This window comes from Schistocerca americana, chromosome 6 (genome assembly GCF_021461395.2).
Source record: "Schistocerca americana isolate TAMUIC-IGC-003095 chromosome 6, iqSchAmer2.1, whole genome shotgun sequence".
NCBI classification, from domain to species: domain Eukaryota; kingdom Metazoa; phylum Arthropoda; class Insecta; order Orthoptera; family Acrididae; genus Schistocerca; species Schistocerca americana.
This window is the reverse complement of record NC_060124.1, coordinates 154,455,276-154,471,868: the sequence shown is the minus strand read 5'-3', so window position 1 is coordinate 154,471,868 and position 16,593 is coordinate 154,455,276. Positions and strand designations below refer to the sequence as shown.

Genomic DNA, 16,593 nt, shown 5'->3' with positions numbered 1-16,593 from the left:
AAGGAGAGGGAAAGACGAAAGGAAGTGGGTTTTAAGGGAGAGGGTAAGGAGGGGGGATGGGGAAGTGGCTCTGGTTATTTGCTTCTGTACCAGGTCGGGAGGGTAGTTGTGGGATGCAAAAGCTGTTTTCAGGTTGTTGGTGTAATGGGGGGTTTACGGGCGCTCAACATCGAGGTCATCAGCGGTGTAATGGTTCAGGGATTCCAGACTGGAGCAGATTCGTTTGCCACGAAGAACTAGGCTGTAGGGAAGGGACCGTTTGATGTGGAATGGGTGGCAGCTGTCATAATGGAGGTACTGTTGCTTGTTGGTGGGTTTGATGTGGATGGACGTGTGAAGCTGGCCATTGGACAGACAGAGGTCAACGTCAAGGAAAGTGGCATGGGATTTGGAGTAGGACCAGGTGAATCTGATGGAACCAAAGGAGTTGAGGTTGGAGAGGAAATTCTGGAGTTCTTCTTCACTGTGAGTCCAGATCATGAAGATGTCATCAATAAATTTGTACCAAACTTTGGGTTGGCAGGCCTGGGTAACCAAGAAGGCTTCCTCTAAGCGACCCATGAATAGGTTGGCATACGAGGGGGCCATCCTGGTACCCATGGCTGTTCCCTTTAATTGTTGGTATGTCTGGCCTTCAAAAGTGAAGAAGTTGTGGGTCAGGATGAAGCTGGCTAAGGTAATGAGGAAAGAGGTTTTAGGTAGGGTGGCAGGTGATCGGCTTGAAAGAAGTGCTCCATCGCAGTGAGGCCCTGGACGTGCAGAATATTTGTGTATAAAGAAGTGGCATCAATGGTTACAAGGATGGTTTCCGGGGGTAACAGACTGGGTAAGGATTCCAGGCGTTCGAGAAAGTGGTTGGTGTCTTTGATGAAGGATGGGAGACTGCATGTAATGGATTGAAGGTGTTGATCTACGTAGGCAGAAATACGTTCTGTGGGGGCCAATGGGATGGCCGGGATGATTGGGTTTGTGAATTTTAGGAAGAAGGTAGAAGGTAGGGGTGCGGGGTGTCGGTAGGGTCAGGAGGTTGATGGAGTCAGGTGAAAGGTTTTGTAGGGGGCCTAAGGTTCTGAGGATTCCTTGAAGCTCTGCCTGGACATCAGGAATGGGATTACCTTGGCAAACTTTCAGTCACATACTCCCGACGATCATGTACCACAGTCGTGGAACCCTTGTCCGCCGGAAGAATGACGATGGAACAGTCAGCCTTCAGATCACGGATAGCTTGGGCTTCAGCAGTGGTGATGTTGGGAGTAGGATTAAGGTTTTTTAAGAAGGATTGAGAGGCAAGGCTGGAAGTCAGAAATTCCTGGAAGGTTTGGAGAGGGTGATTTTGAGGAAGAGGAGGTGGGTCCCGCTGTGACGGAGGACGGAACTGTTCCAGGCAGGGTTCAATTTGGATAGTGTCTTGGGGAGTTGGATCATTAGGAGTAGGATTATGATCATTTTTCGTCGTGGCAAAGTGATATTTCCAGCATAGAGTACGAGTGTAGGACAGTAAATCTTTGACGAGGGCTGTTTGGTTGAATCTGGGAGTGGGGCTGAAGATGAGGCCTTTGGATAGGACAGAGGTTTCGGATTGGGAGAGAGGTTTGGAGGAAAGGTTAACTACTGAATTAGGGTGTTGTGGTTCCAGATTGTGTTGATTGGAATTTTGAGGTTTTGGAGGGAGTGGAGCTGGAAGTAGGAGATTGAGTAGATGGGAGAGACTAGGTCTGTGTGCAATGAGAGGAGGTTGAGGTTTGCTGGAAAGATTGTGAAGGGTGAGTGAGTTGCCTTTCCGGAGGTGGGAAACCAGGAGATTGGATAGTTTTTTAAGGTGGTGGGTGGCATGCTGTTCTAATTTGCGGTTGGCCTGTAGGAGGATGCTCTGAACAGCCGGTGTGGATGTGGGAGAGGAAAGATTGAGGACTTTTATTAAGGATAGGAGTTGACGGGTGTGTTCATTGGCTAAGTTGATGTGTAGGTGAAGAATTAGGTGGGTGAGGGCAATGGATTGTTCAGTTTGGAACTGGTATAGGGACTGATGGAGAGAAGGGTTGCAGCCAGAGATGGGAACTTTAAGTGTGAGGCCTTTGGGGGTAATGCCAAATGTCAGACAAGCCTGAGAAAATAAAATATGGGAGTGTAATCTGGCTAGGGCGAAGGCATGTTTGCGGAGGGAATGTAAATAAAACTTAATGGGGTCATTGTGGGGGTGTTGTGAGGGTGACACGGTATTAGAAGGTGGAAAGTGTAAGATGAGGCCGAAATGAAAATGAAAATAAAAATATATGGGGAGAGATAAACATGAACTAGAAAGCAACTGGAGATCTGGTGTGAAAAAAGGCGAAAAAGTGTTGCTTAAAGCTGGACTATGTTGATCCTGTGGTGAACTTGGGTTGGCAGACGACGATGTGCATAAAGGTTAGGTGGTTGTGTTGCCGCCAAAACACGTTAAAGGGTGGAGAAATTCGGGAAAATTTCGAGAAAACTACGTGTAAATGTATTAAAAGGAGTGGTTTTGTGGTGGTAGATTATGAAAATGAGGTTAACATTTGTCTGACAAAGAAATAATGACGTTAAATTCTGTGGGAAGTGGCAAAAAATGATCAGTGATGTGAGAAAAACGGAAATGGAAATAAAGCAAAAGTTATTAGAACTAGCCGAAATGGTTGTTTTATAGATGAAAGGAACTGTTTGTGAACTAGAAATGGTGGATTTTATAGCAGCGGTAGTGTTGAAAGTGGAAAAAAAAAAAATTTTTTTTGGTTATTGTTTGGAAGTGGGTTACATATTGGTATTACGTATTGGTTGCGAAAGCTAGAATTTTGTGTGTATGTTTGTGTTTGTTTGTGTGTCTATCGACCTGCCAGCACTTTTGTTTGGTAAGTCTCATCATCTTTGCTTTTAGATATATTTTTCCCACGTGGAATGTTTTCCTCTATTATTTATTTATATATATATATATATATATATATATATATATATATATATATATATATATATATATATATGAATAAAATAAATGTCTTGTCTTTTCACATCTTCTTTGTTTTTAGATATATTTTTCCCACGTGGAGTGTTTCCCTCTATATGTCTGCTTGTGTCTGTATGTGTGGATGGATATGTGCGTGTGTGCTAGTGTATACCTGTCCTTTTTTCCCCCTAAGGTAAGTCTTTCCGCTCCCGGGATTGGAATGACTCCTTACCCTCTCCCTTAAAACCCACTTCCTTTCGTCTTCCCCTCTCCTTCCCTCTTTCCTGATGAGGCAACAGTTTGTTGCGAAAGCTTGAATTTTGTGTGTATGTTTGTGTTTGTTTGTGTATCTATCGACCTGCCAGCACTTTTGTTCGGTAAGTCACCTCATCTTTGTTTTTTTTATATATATATATATATATATATATATATATATATATATATATATATATATATATATATATATATATATATATATATATATATATATATATATAGGGAAACATTCCACATAGGAAAAATATATCTAAAAACAAAGAAGATGTGACTTATCAAACGAAAGCGCTGGCAGGTTGATAGACACACAAACAAACATAAACATACACACAAAATTCTAGCTTTCGCAACCATCGGCTGCTTCGTCAGGAAAGAGGGGAGGAGAGGGAAAGACGAAAGGATGTGGGTTTTAAGGGAGAGGGTAAGGAGTCATTCCAATCCCGGGAGCGGAAAGACTTACCTTAGGGGGAAAAAAGGACAGGTATACACTCGCATACAAACACATATCCATCCGCATATACACAGACACAAGCAGACATATGTAAAGGCAAAGAGTCTGGGCAGAGATGTCAGTCAGGGCGGAAGTACAGAGGCAAAGATGTTGTTGAGTGACAGGTGAGGTATGAGCGGTGGCAACTTGAAATTAGCAGAGGTTGAGGCCTGGTGGGTAATGGGAAGAGAGGATATATTGAAGGGAAAGTTCCCATGCATGTTTAGCCACAGGGTGATCCTCATTACCAACAAACACTGTCTGCCTGTGTCCGTTCATGCGAATGGTCAGTTTGTTGCTGGTCATTCCCACATAGAAAGGTTCACAGTGTAGGCAGGTCAGTTGGTAAATCACGTTGGTGCTTACACATGTGGCTCTGCCTTTGAATGTGTACACCTCCGGGTTACAGTACTTGAGTAGGTGGTGGTGGGAGGCTGCCTGCGACAGGTTTTACACTGGGGGCAGTTACAAGGGTAGGAGCCAGAGGGTAGGGAAGGTGGTTTGGGGATTTCATAGGGATGAACCAAGAGGTTACAAAGGTTAGGTGGATGGCAGAAAGACACTCTTGGTGGAGTGGGGAGGATTTCATGAAGGATGGATCTCATTTCAGGACACGATTTGAGGAAGTCATGTCCCTGCTGGAGAGCCACATTCAGAGTCTGATCCAGTCCCGGAAAGTATCCTGTCACAAGTGGGGCACTTCTGGGGTTCTTCTGTGGGAGCTTTGGGTTTGAGGGGATGAGGAAGTGGCTCTGGTTATTTGCTTCTGTACCAGGTCGGGAGGGTAGTTGCGGGATGCAAAAGCTGTTTTCAGGTTGTTGGTGTAATTGTTCAGGGATTCCGGACTGGAGCAGATTCGTTTGCCACGAAGACCTAGGCTGTAGGGAAGGGACCGTTTGATATGGAATGGGTGGCAGCTGTCATAATGGAGGTACTGTTGCTTGTTAGTGGGTTTGATGTGGACGGATGTGTGAAGCTAGCCATTGGACATATGAAGGTCAACATCAAGGAAATTCTAAGCCGCTATATAAAACCATAACCATTCAAAGGATTGATAAGTTTTACTGTTCCTAGGAAAAGTACACTGTCACTTAACATGGAAAAAGCGTGTTTTCACCCAGGACAAAATGTAATTTTAACTGGGAAATGCGGGAAAAATTCGGGAATTTTATTTTTCTTGTCCAGGTATACACCCGGTTTTTACAACGTTAACAATAGAGCAGCACACAATATAATTAATTCATGACAAGACTCATAGTAACAACATGTGACACTAGAAGAAATAAAAACATATAGCATATATCAGAATTAACACTTATGTTTACACATTCAGATTAACAATATCAAAATCTTTGAACAACAATATAACATTACAGCAACAAATAGTTCACATTTATGGTTGCATTGCATGGCTAACTCGGTTGTATAATAAAAGCTTGCTGCTGTGCACTAAAAAATTCACTAAGTGAATAGAATGACTATTTTATTAGGTATCCCTTCAGTTTGCTCTTGAACTTTGGTGTTTCAGGAGCAAGATTTTGATAACACTGTATACAGCATTGTAAATTTTGATGCCTGTATAATTTACTCCTTTCTGTACGAGAGTATAGTTTGACTGGTTACTATGAAAGTCCTCTTTTGATCTTGTGTTGTGACCATGATGTTCACTATTGGTTTTGAAGAGAGAATAGTTTTTATTAATGAAACATGCATCGGAGTATATGTACTGAGATATCAGTGTACATACCTGTAGTTTCCTTAACAGATTCCTGCATGAGTGCCTTGGTTGCACATCACTCATGTTACATATAGCTCTCCTCTGAACAGTAAAAACTTCTCTTTGCCAATGGCTGGTTGCTCCAAAAGATGATTCCGTAAGATGATTCCATAAGACAAAAGTGCGTGGAAATATCCAAAGTAAGCAGCTGTTATGGCCTCCTTATGTGTGATTGATGCAATTATGCTTAAGGCAAATGTTGCAGAATGTAGCCTTTTTTCTAGATCTAGGATATGGTTGGACAAATTTTGTTTGCAGTCTATGTACACAACCAGGAACTTAGTCGACTTACTTTATTTGTTGTCCATTACATTCTGTATTTATATCCTCTGGTTCTTTATATGCCATCTGAAACAGTACATAATTAGTTTTTTTGAGATTCAGACGGAGTCCATTACAGTTAAACAATTTCAGAATGTCATCAAATGCATTGTTTGCGGATGTTTCCTGGTTGTTCCCTGTTGCTTTATCAACTAGAAGGAAAGTATCGTCAGCGAATAGGGTGAACTTGCTCACTGACGTGGTGCAGTGTGGGAGGTCATTTACAAATGTAAGAAACAGTAAGGGTCCCAGTACCGAGCCTTGAGGCACTCTCAAGTATTGACTGTGCCCCACTTGGACAAAGCTGGGATTCCATTACTGTCAGTAATTATTACCCTTTGTTTCCCATCTGTAAGTTAGGATTTAATCCATGTCCACATTATTCCATTTACCGCTAGTAGTCTTCTTTATTTAGCAGAATTTCATGGTTGACATAGTCAAAAGCTTTGGATAGGTCACGTAGGATTCAAATTGGTGCCAATTTTCTGTTAAGAGAATTGAGAATTTGAATGGTGAAAGAGGGAATAGCATCATCAATTAATAGGCCTTGCCGGAAACCAAACTGAGATTGACTGAGAATCCTATGGCAGTTCAGTTGATTAACAATTCTCCTGTATACCAGTTTGTCTAGGACCTTTGAAAAACTTGTTAGCAGTGATATTGAGCAGTAGTTTGTTACATCAGTTTTTTCACCTTTATTGAAAAGTAGTTTTGGAACAATACCTTGTTTTAGGAACTCATTAAAAATGTGACACAAGACTGTGTTTATATAGCCATGACAGTGCTTAAGTATCTTAGTTGAAATATTATCAACCCCACAAGAGCTTTTTGACTCCATCTCTCTGATTGTCTTATTGATCTCATTGATCTCATTAATTGTTAAGGGTGTTACCTGCATCTGGCAAACTCTGGCACTGTTAGCTTTATGCAGAATGGCTGTCACATCACCCACTGAGCCTACACAATCATTTTTTTTCAGCTGTTAAAAAATGTTTATTGAAGATATTAGCAACTTTCTCAGTATTTTTGACAGTATTTACATCCTGAATTAATTCAATGTGAGTCATGTACTCTACTTTTCTACCACTCTCCCTTTTTATAACTTACCAGATAGTTTTTGATTTGTTGTTTGAGCTGTCAGTTTCAGATGTTATGTACATTGTTTTTGATTTTTTTATTACCCTTTTAAAAATATTGTCAATTTCACATGTTATGTACACACATCACAAAAAGTTTTGCATCATTCCAGTTCCCAGAACTCCTGAAGATAGACATTGACTGTGGATATTGTATCACAGATATAGTCTCTTTGACTGTTCAGAGATGTCACTAAACCCACCCAAAGATGTAAACAACCATGCATGAGCAGCACCTGTTGGGCAGAGGGGGTCCGATAGCCAATCAGTTCCAATCACTCCTCCAGGAAGGAGGTCAACGGCGGATGTTGTCTGGAGTTCAACCATGCCTAGACGGTCAATACCGCAGTTCGATCGCGTCCGCATTGTTACTTTGTGCCAGGAAGAGCTCTCAACAAGGGAAGTGTCCAGGCGTCTCAGAGTGAACCAAAGCGATGTTGTTCAGACATGGAGGAGATACAGAGAGACAGGAACTGTCGATGATATGCCTCGCTCAGGTCGCCCGAAGGCTACTACTGCAGTGGATGACCACTACCTCCAGATTATGGCTCGGAGAAACGCTGGCAGCACCTCCACCATGTCGAATAATGCTTTTCGTGCAGCCACAGGATGTCATGTTTCGACTCAAACTGTGTGCAATAGGCTTCATGATGCGCAACTTCACTCCTAACGTCCATGGTGAGGTACATCCTTGCAACCACAACACCTTGCAGTGAGGTACAGATAGGCCTAACAACATGCCGAATGGACCGCCCAGGATTGGCATCACATTCTCTTCACTGATGAGTGTCGCATATACCTTCAACCAGACAATCATCGGAGACATGTTTGGAGGTAACCCGGTCAGGCTTAACGCCTTAGACACACTGTCCAGTGTATGCAGCAGGGTGGAGGTTCCCTGATTTTTTTTTGGGGGGGGGGGGGGGGGGTATTATGTGGGGATGATGTACACTGCTGGTGGTCATGGAAGGCACTGTAATGGCTGTACGATATGTGAGTGCCATCCTCCAACCGATAGTGCAACCATATCGGCAGCATATTGGCGAGGCATTCATCTTCATGGACAACAATTTGTGCCCCCATCGTGCACATCTTGTGAATGACTTCCTTCAGGATAACTACATCGCTCGGCTAGAGTGGCCAGCATGTTCTCCAGACATGAACCCTATTGAACATGCCAGGGATAGATTGAAAAGGGCCGATTATGGATGACATAACCCACCATCCACTCTGAGGAATCTACGCTAAATCGCCATTGAGGAGTGGGACAATCTGGACCAACAATGCCTTGATGAACTTGTGGATTGTATGCCACAATGAATACAGGGATGCATCAGTGCAAGAGGACGTGCTATTGGGTATCAGAGATACTGGTGTGTACAGCAATCTGGATCACCACCTCTGAAGGTCTCGCTGCATGGTGATATAACATGCAATGTGTGGTTTTCATTAGCAACAACAAGGGCAGAAATGATGTTTATGTTGACCTCTATTCCAGTTTTCTGTACAGGTTCCGGAACTCTCAGAACCGACGTGATGCAAAAGTTTTTTTGATGTGTGTACGTAGTTTTGGATTTTTAAAATATTACAGTACAATCTATAGTCATCCTTTTTGATGGGATCATTAGACAGACTCAAACCACAAAAATATACAAAAAATTTTCATGATACTTTGTTATAGGGTTAATGATGATCATGAGAGCCAATTGATTGGAAATAAATCTAGCACATTTACAGGTTTTAAGCTGACAGGTGCTCATGATGCTTTGCCATTTAATTTTTTGTACTTCATTGATAGCTGTCTAATTGACTGTTCTAATCCCACAAGAGAACACCACATGATGATGGACACAACAACCTTTGTTAAGTCTAGAAAACAACTTATTATAATGGGTACACTAACCACAGAGTGGCTCACAGTAACAGCCCGATAACATGTGGGAGAGGTAAACATGCAGCTGAGTTAGCTCTCTAAACCACTTTTGGGCAGTCAGTAGAGTGTAGGGACAAGGGGCTGCATGCACATCCATGAGTGACAGCCTCTGATAGTTGTCAAACTTTTAGCTGTGTCTGCCGACTTCTGTTGTGCGGATTACGACTGTGTGCCTCGATCTCAGGTGTGGATCTGTATGGGTCACTATATGACTCTAAAAGTATCTACCTCTGTATAACTTAACATTATTTATAAAGACAATTTTTTGACATTGTATTTTTTGTGTATATGTAACTCTTGCAGTTAACAAAAACCTGCAAGTATTGCTTATATTTGTACTACAATTTTCAAACATTCTTTTCATCTGAAATGTTCATGTTTTACATGTTTATAACAGGTGCTGGATAACGATCTTGACTGAAATCAATCACACAATAAAGCATTTATTAAACAGCTGCTGAAGGTACTCACTTGAAAAACAGCACTTACTCAAATTAAATTTTAAAAGCTGCAATTTTCAAATTAAGTAATGTTTGTGGTGATATTTATAATAACTTCATCAAGATAGTTCTCATAACAGGGCATAGAGTGAATTCTCTGAAATTTTGTGACTCACCTATCTATGGCGACTGTTAAAAGTCACATAAGTGCACTGCAACATGAGTCAAAAGACTGTAAGTTCTCAGTAAAATAAGTGTCCTCAGCCACAAGAAAATGAAAAGTATTTTCACAACTAATTCAATGTGCTTGTAAGTTAAGCTGAATGCAAGCAAGTCATCAGTAGTAATGCAGGTCTGAGATATTGACAAAAGCTGGAGGAAACCAACACAATAGTTTGTTTGTCTGGCAGAATAAGTACAGTATTTGCTAACCACTGAAGTGTAACTTTCTTCTACATGCTTAATTGAATTGCATGTCTGTAAGAGCAGTGTGGGTTCATTATCTGGCATAGTCCATAAATGTAATATCATCTAGGGAAGCATCAGTTAAAATCAGAACATGGTGGAGTCCAACTTGCAGAAATGAGAATGAGCTTGTGGCCATTCAGACTTAAATTAACAAGTTAGGCGGTCTCACAGGATTGGCTGGCCAAATATTCCGTGTTTTTCTTGTTGCAACACCCAGCTGTATATGTAATGACACATATTGACTGTTCTCTGTCTTCCATCTCCAGAGTGATACGAGATTCCCCCCCCCCCCCCCTCCCCCCTTGCCGTCCTTGAATTGAGGAAGGCTATGTGGTCAGTTCTGGGTTCTGCAATTTGTATTTTAAAAGTGAAAATGAAATGTTCTGTTAAGCCATTGAAAGGGTGATCATTAACTTCTTAATGCTGTAGTGAGTGCAGGATTTTCCGAACAGAGATACCATAAACTGAGATCTATTGCCTTTAACCGACGTGTGGGGTGCTTGTCTGATGGCGAAAATTATCTCGAGGTCCCATACCATCATTGATGTTATCATCTGCTGCAACCTGGTGGCACAAGGAAAGTGAAAGAAAGAGTCCACCATAATTAACCATATTGTTCCAAGGAAGGGATCAGCAAAACTGCATTATAAAGCATGATACAAGTATAATGTAAACCACATGAGCCCTTAAACTGACACTGTCTTGTCGACCCAAGCAGGTCTGTGACCCATTGTTTGTCTGACTGTTCCAGCAGCTGTTTGATCTGAAAGAATTTATACCTTGTGGCTGCCACGTGGATCTGTGCTTCAAAATGATCTGACAGTTTATGTCATCAGGACAAAGCTTAAAAAAAGTTTTAAAGCAAATCTGTACAGTTCTGTGCCTCCCGAGGACAAGAAATGATAAATGTGCTGGTTATCTGTGTCATTGCAGGTGTAGAAATATGCAGTAAGCTGGGCCACATATTCTGCCTGGTCTTTGCCTTGCTCCACAAACTCTTAAAATTCAGGCTTGAGCCACTTGTTGTATTGGTTGCACTTGGATAGGCAGGGGCAATGGTTGTGGCACTACTATTGCTGCTAACAATCCTTGCAGCATTTGCAACAACCATTATGCTTTGAACTCACATACAAGTGAGCAGATAAAACAGTCAGTTAAATGAACAGTCAAATTACAGTATCCCTTAGTGATGCAAAAAATACACTTACGTTTAGTTCTCCACTGCTGTGGCTGTGTGAACATGCGAGGAATTAATTAGGCACCTGAGTGACTTCCTGTTCAAATACACATGAGGCAGCTGTAGATACAAGCTGCATTAAATTACCTGTCTGTTGATTATGAACTGTGAATGTTTACTGCAGTTACAATGAATACATATCTGTTGATGGCACTCAACACACTGTACATTTAAGACTCAACTAGGCTTAACTGAGGGATGGACACTGTTCTCTGGTGGTGGAAATAAAACTTCAGTGGGTGACTGCATTCAAGATGGAACTGTAGGCACAAATTGTATACAGAAAACAACTGGCCGCTCTGGTCCTGTGTGGCAGTATTTGAAGAACATGATGTGGCAATGGTGCCTTGCAACTATAGGAGACGTGGCTTACTGCTTCTTCCTGATGAAGGTGCTTGGGTGTGCAGGATCTCTGGGTCGACTGTTGATTTGTTGAGGTCAATTATTAATGACACTGCAATAGGTATTGACAATAGAGTGTACAGGTAAATTTTTTTCTTGATGGGCTTCTGTAGACATTTGGGTGCTCAAGGGAATATATATTGAATAAAGCTATGCAAAAGTTCTGTATTATCTTATTTTGGAAATCACTAATCTTCCAAACCTGTCATGCTGTGTACTGATGTGACCTATGAGTGATTTCTGATTCTCAAACAATGGAAAATCGAGGAAGGAATGTAACAATATTATTAGAAGGAGAGTTGCTACTCACCATATAGCAGAGATGCTGAGTCGCATCACAGATGGCGAAGAGGCAGTGGCCAATTGCTTGAGGAAGACAATGTGGTCAGTTCTGGGATTCCCAGATGATGAAGGTGAAACAAAGTAGTGGCTCAAGGAGTGTCATGGGAACTTCAGAATCAGATTGTGCCAGTGCTGGTATTGCCAGATATGGAGAAGCCAGATTGAGTTTCATGGGGGTCACTTGTAGTAGGAGAAGTGTAAGGACCAGATGCCTGTTTTCACTGGTGAACTGTTGAACAGCCAAGTATGTTGGCTGACACTATTGTGGCGCTCCCTGCATGGTGGAAATATCTGTCAGGCATGCTAGAACCAAAGCTTTTTGCAGCATCTGCACAGCATCCCACAAGGAGTTGTTACCAGAACTAGTTAGCATCAGCTGATGCTATAGCTTTTGCAGTTTGCATTTTAAAAGTGAAAATGATATGTTCTATGAAGCCATTGAAAGCTTGATCATTAAATGCCTAATGCTGTAGTGAGTGCATGATTTCCAGAACAGAGATGCCATAAACTGTGATCTATTGCCTGTAACCGAAGTGTGGGGTGCGAAAATTATTTCAAGGTCGCATACCATCATTGATGTTATCGTCTGCTGCAACCTGGTGGCACAAGAAAAATGAGAGAAAGACTCTATCATAATTAACCATATTGTTCCAAGGAAGGGATCAGCAAAATCCACTTAGATGTGGTCCTGTGACTGACCAGGTGTCAGCTTTGGAGAATAAGACTGAGAGAGACCCAGCTGATGTGCATTGCAGGCTGCACAGTGATGGACAACGCTTGTGGTGCCACCAGTCATGCATGGTCGGTAGACATGTTGGCAGGCCAGCTGCTTCATCCCAGTGATCCCGTTATGTGATGGTGGAGTAACTGCAATGCTCACTGCAGGGATGTCAGGACCACCACCCAGCAATTGTCATCTTCACATATTAGCAGGATGTACTGATGAATTTGAAGTTCATGTCATCAGATGAAGAAGCAGTGGACGCCAGAGGTGCTGTGGCCAACAACTTGGTGGGCCATCCTGTACAGAGGATCTGCTGGAGAAGTGGATAATGCCTGGATGCTGCTGCAGTATCTTTAGAATCGATGAAAAGTCTTCCATGAATTGCTCTGTTTAGGTGTCCATCTGGAAACAGATTGTTTCTTGCCTGTTGAATTCTGGCTTTGGGCCCATGAGAACATTTAAATTTTTAGTGCACAGAGTGCATAAAGTACTGGTAGTTTGATAAATACAAAGCCTGCCAATCCATTTGATGACCTTGGGCCTGATCAGTGATACAAAGGGCTCATGACCTGTAATTAAATGAAACTTAGGCCCATACAAAAAAAGAAAAAAAAACACAAAATGGTAACTGATGCCAGTTTTTCTATTTGGACATAATGTTCCTGGGCCTGATTTAATGTTTTGGGCATAAGCACTGTAGGTTTTTCAGTACCACTGACAATCTTATGAGATGGGACTGCTCCAATGCATGCAATGAGGCAACCGCAGCCAAAATTAATGATAAGTGAGACCAGTATGTGATTAAACAGGTTGCAGACTGAATGCATTGTTTCAAGGTTTGAAAGTCCTTCTGAAAAGCATCCAACCAATAAAAGAGAACCAAGTGAGGTATTTCACTGACTTTTGACCTGGCATTTTATATATTGCTACAACATACTTTTGAATGGGCTGAAGGTACTCTTTACAAAGAACGTAGTTAAGGTACATAACAAATGGCTGAAAAAAAGAAAATTTGGGAAAATTACACTTGAAGGTTTTGTTGGCAAGGGTTTTGAAAATGATACACATATTATGTAAATGTTCTTCATTAGTAAATCATGTTACCAAAATGTCACAGAAGTAATTCACACAGTAGTAATTCCTGTAATGACCTGTTCCAAAAACCTTTGAAATTTGGCCAGCATACTAATGACTCCAAATGTAATCTACTGTATTTGTATAGGCCAAAGTGTATATTCAACATCAAAACTTTTCTGGAATCATCATCTAATGGAAGCTGAAAATAATCTTCTACAAGATTAAATTTCAAAAAAGTCCCCCCCCCCCCCTTTACAGATAATTTAGAAAAGAGCTCATTGGGGCATGACAATGAGTACGTAACTCCATCCCAGAGTGACAGCAGATTTTGATGCACTTCAAAGAACTGTGGCCCACCAAAGCTGTCAGTTCTACGTAGGTGTGAAAGTTCAAAGACTTCATTAACTCCCACTCAAACAATGGTTCAAATTGAGAGTGGTTGGAGTCTACTGCTTCACATGACACCAAGGGTAGAATGCACCAAATACTGAATTGAGAACTCAAATGCGGGGAATGCATCCCATCCAAAAATGTTTTCCTCAGACAGGTCTGCATCCATCAGGAAAGACACTGTCTGTATAACGTGATTACATCTGTTGGGAAGTTGCATTTAGCTTAACAGTGGGATCACATGTCAGCCATATGTCCATAATTTTGATTGCACATTCTCCAGTGGTGAAACACCAAAACTTAAATATGTGGATTAGTTTATGATCAAGACTAATGCCCCAGTGTTAAAGAGAAATATCAATGGCACTTCCTGTAATCTCCATGTAACAGTATCTTCATATGTGCTAGTACCTGATCACTGTCTGTAATATTACTATTCTGAAATGGCAAAGTATGTCGCCTGACACTTGCAGCACTTTGCCACACCTCTGCAATATGCTCTTTATGGCAACATTGGTGGCATTCTGCTTTATGCTAAGGGTACTCAAAGGATGCATGCAAAGTAAAACAGCTATAGAGTAACAGAAACCATTGAAGCAGTGTTTTTGAACAATGTGATGTAGAGAGGAGTTCGCAGGCTGCTGCTGGGTGTGGGCACGTTCATTACATTAGAGTCCAATAAAGAAGTCCACTGCACTGAGTCTGTTCTTGCCAGAGCTTTAGCGAATATTTCAAAATCAGAAGAAAATTCTGCTTTGCATGGAACTTTATAATCTAATATAAATTCTTTCTTGCAAATTTCTGAGTAGCAGCATTCACTATTTGAGTCAGGATACCAGCAAATGAAACAGCAAATAACTGTAATTGCACATGATTTAATGTTACTTCACTAAAAGTGCTGCATTCAACTGTATACAGGGTGACTCGGCTGCCCCTGCTGATAGGTTTTATGCAGCACGCTCCTTCAAAAACCACACATGAGATTTTCATATTCTCTCCCTAGCAATGTGCAAAATTTTAGTCCTACACAAAAAATTACCAGACACTTTGGAAGGAAATTTAATGTACAGTTAAATTTTGTACCAGGATACATTTTCGCTGGAGCCCAAGGTTTTTGAGTTCTTCAAGAAAAACTCATTTGGAGGTCGCTTTCATACATTTTTCTTGAATAATTTGAAAACTACAAACTCCAGTAGAAACATATCCCAGTACAAAATTTAACTGCATTAAATTTCCTACAAAGAGATACTGTTAATTTTTTTCTATTGAACTAACAGTTGGCTCTTAGCATGCGAGAGAATATGAAAATCTTGCATGTGGTATTTAAAGACATAAAACCCATGGGTATGGGCAGCTGAATCACCCTCTATAGGGTAATGTGTTTATGACTAAAAGATTAATGGTTGCAGTTTGGTAACACTCTGGCGCTCATTTTACATAAAATCTATTTGTGACTGTAGAGTAATAGCATAAATAGCTTGTCATAATTGATAAAAGAACATAAACCTGTTTGATAGTGTCTTGTTTTTCATTGTCAGGTTTAAAAATATCAAATTTTTTTGTGGATGCAGATTAACGTGTCATCAGAAGTGGATCAGCAACAACCTCAAATCCCTCAAGGAAGGATTTTTGGTGGGCAGCACAAACCAGTTGTTATTCATGAAGCTGGCCAAAGAAAAAGCTTTCACCCTGAAGTAAGGTACCAGAAGACATCATTCAGATTCAATTCACCAGTGTACAAAGATCCTGATAATGATGCTATTGGGTGGATAATACATCATAAGGGTCATAATATCCAACAAAATAAGAAGAGTGAAAAGTATCTAACTGATTCACAAAACATTATGGATGATTATTCTGCTGCTGGAAGGTATTTTTCACTATTGTTTAGAGCCTTGAGATGAAATCTAAATTTGAATTAGAATGTGTGACTTATAGCTTACTTACCTACATACAATCATTTCAAGTTTTGAATTACAATGACAATGTAATTCTTATTTTCTGAAGTTAAATGAGATAATGTAAAGGCTCCATGACAATCCTTTTATTTTTTGTTCCAAGGGAGACAAGAAGTAAAAATTAAAATGAATAGTGTAAAAAAATTGAATTAGGGTAATAATTAATGTTGGAAGTTGCTAAAATTTGTAACATGAACAAGGTGCTTTCAAGATAAATCCTGTACTCTGATACCAATGGAGAAAACTTCTATACTAAAATCCAATGATAATTCAGTATTAAAGATCTTATATTGAGCGTTTATTATTAAATAATGGTTCTTTAGAAGTTGTAGTGAAATAAATAGAAAGTTGTAGTATTCGATCATCTCATTGCATCACATATTATTAAAATACTGCAGTCAGCTTTAAATAATTATGTGTTTATGAATTATATCACACATAATATTACATAAATCCCATAGTGAGGAAGAACTCTCAGAGCTTCAGATGAAGTCACAGAGATACAGTTACAATGAACTCCCCTTTAGACTATTTCAGTGTCTAGGGTTACAGGTAGGCAGTATATATTATTTGCAAAACACAATGTGTTTTTCTGTTCACACTTCAAACAACTGCAAATCAGTGCCTTACATTATAAGTGAATGTGTTGCAACTTTCCAGAAC

General features: G+C 40.6%; 1 protein-coding gene across 1 annotated transcript in view; it reads left to right on the top strand.

Annotated features, from left to right (window-relative positions):
• The window catches only part of LOC124620018, a gene marked incomplete at its 5' end in the record, with an annotated part of 235,959 nt that overhangs the window by 89,167 nt on the left and 130,199 nt on the right, over nt 1–16,593 (top strand). Inside the window, one exon of the mRNA XM_047146685.1 lies at nt 15,544–15,842. Within this exon, the coding sequence (XP_047002641.1) occupies nt 15,544–15,842 (299 nt within the window). The remainder of the gene's footprint in view (nt 1–15,543; nt 15,843–16,593) is intronic.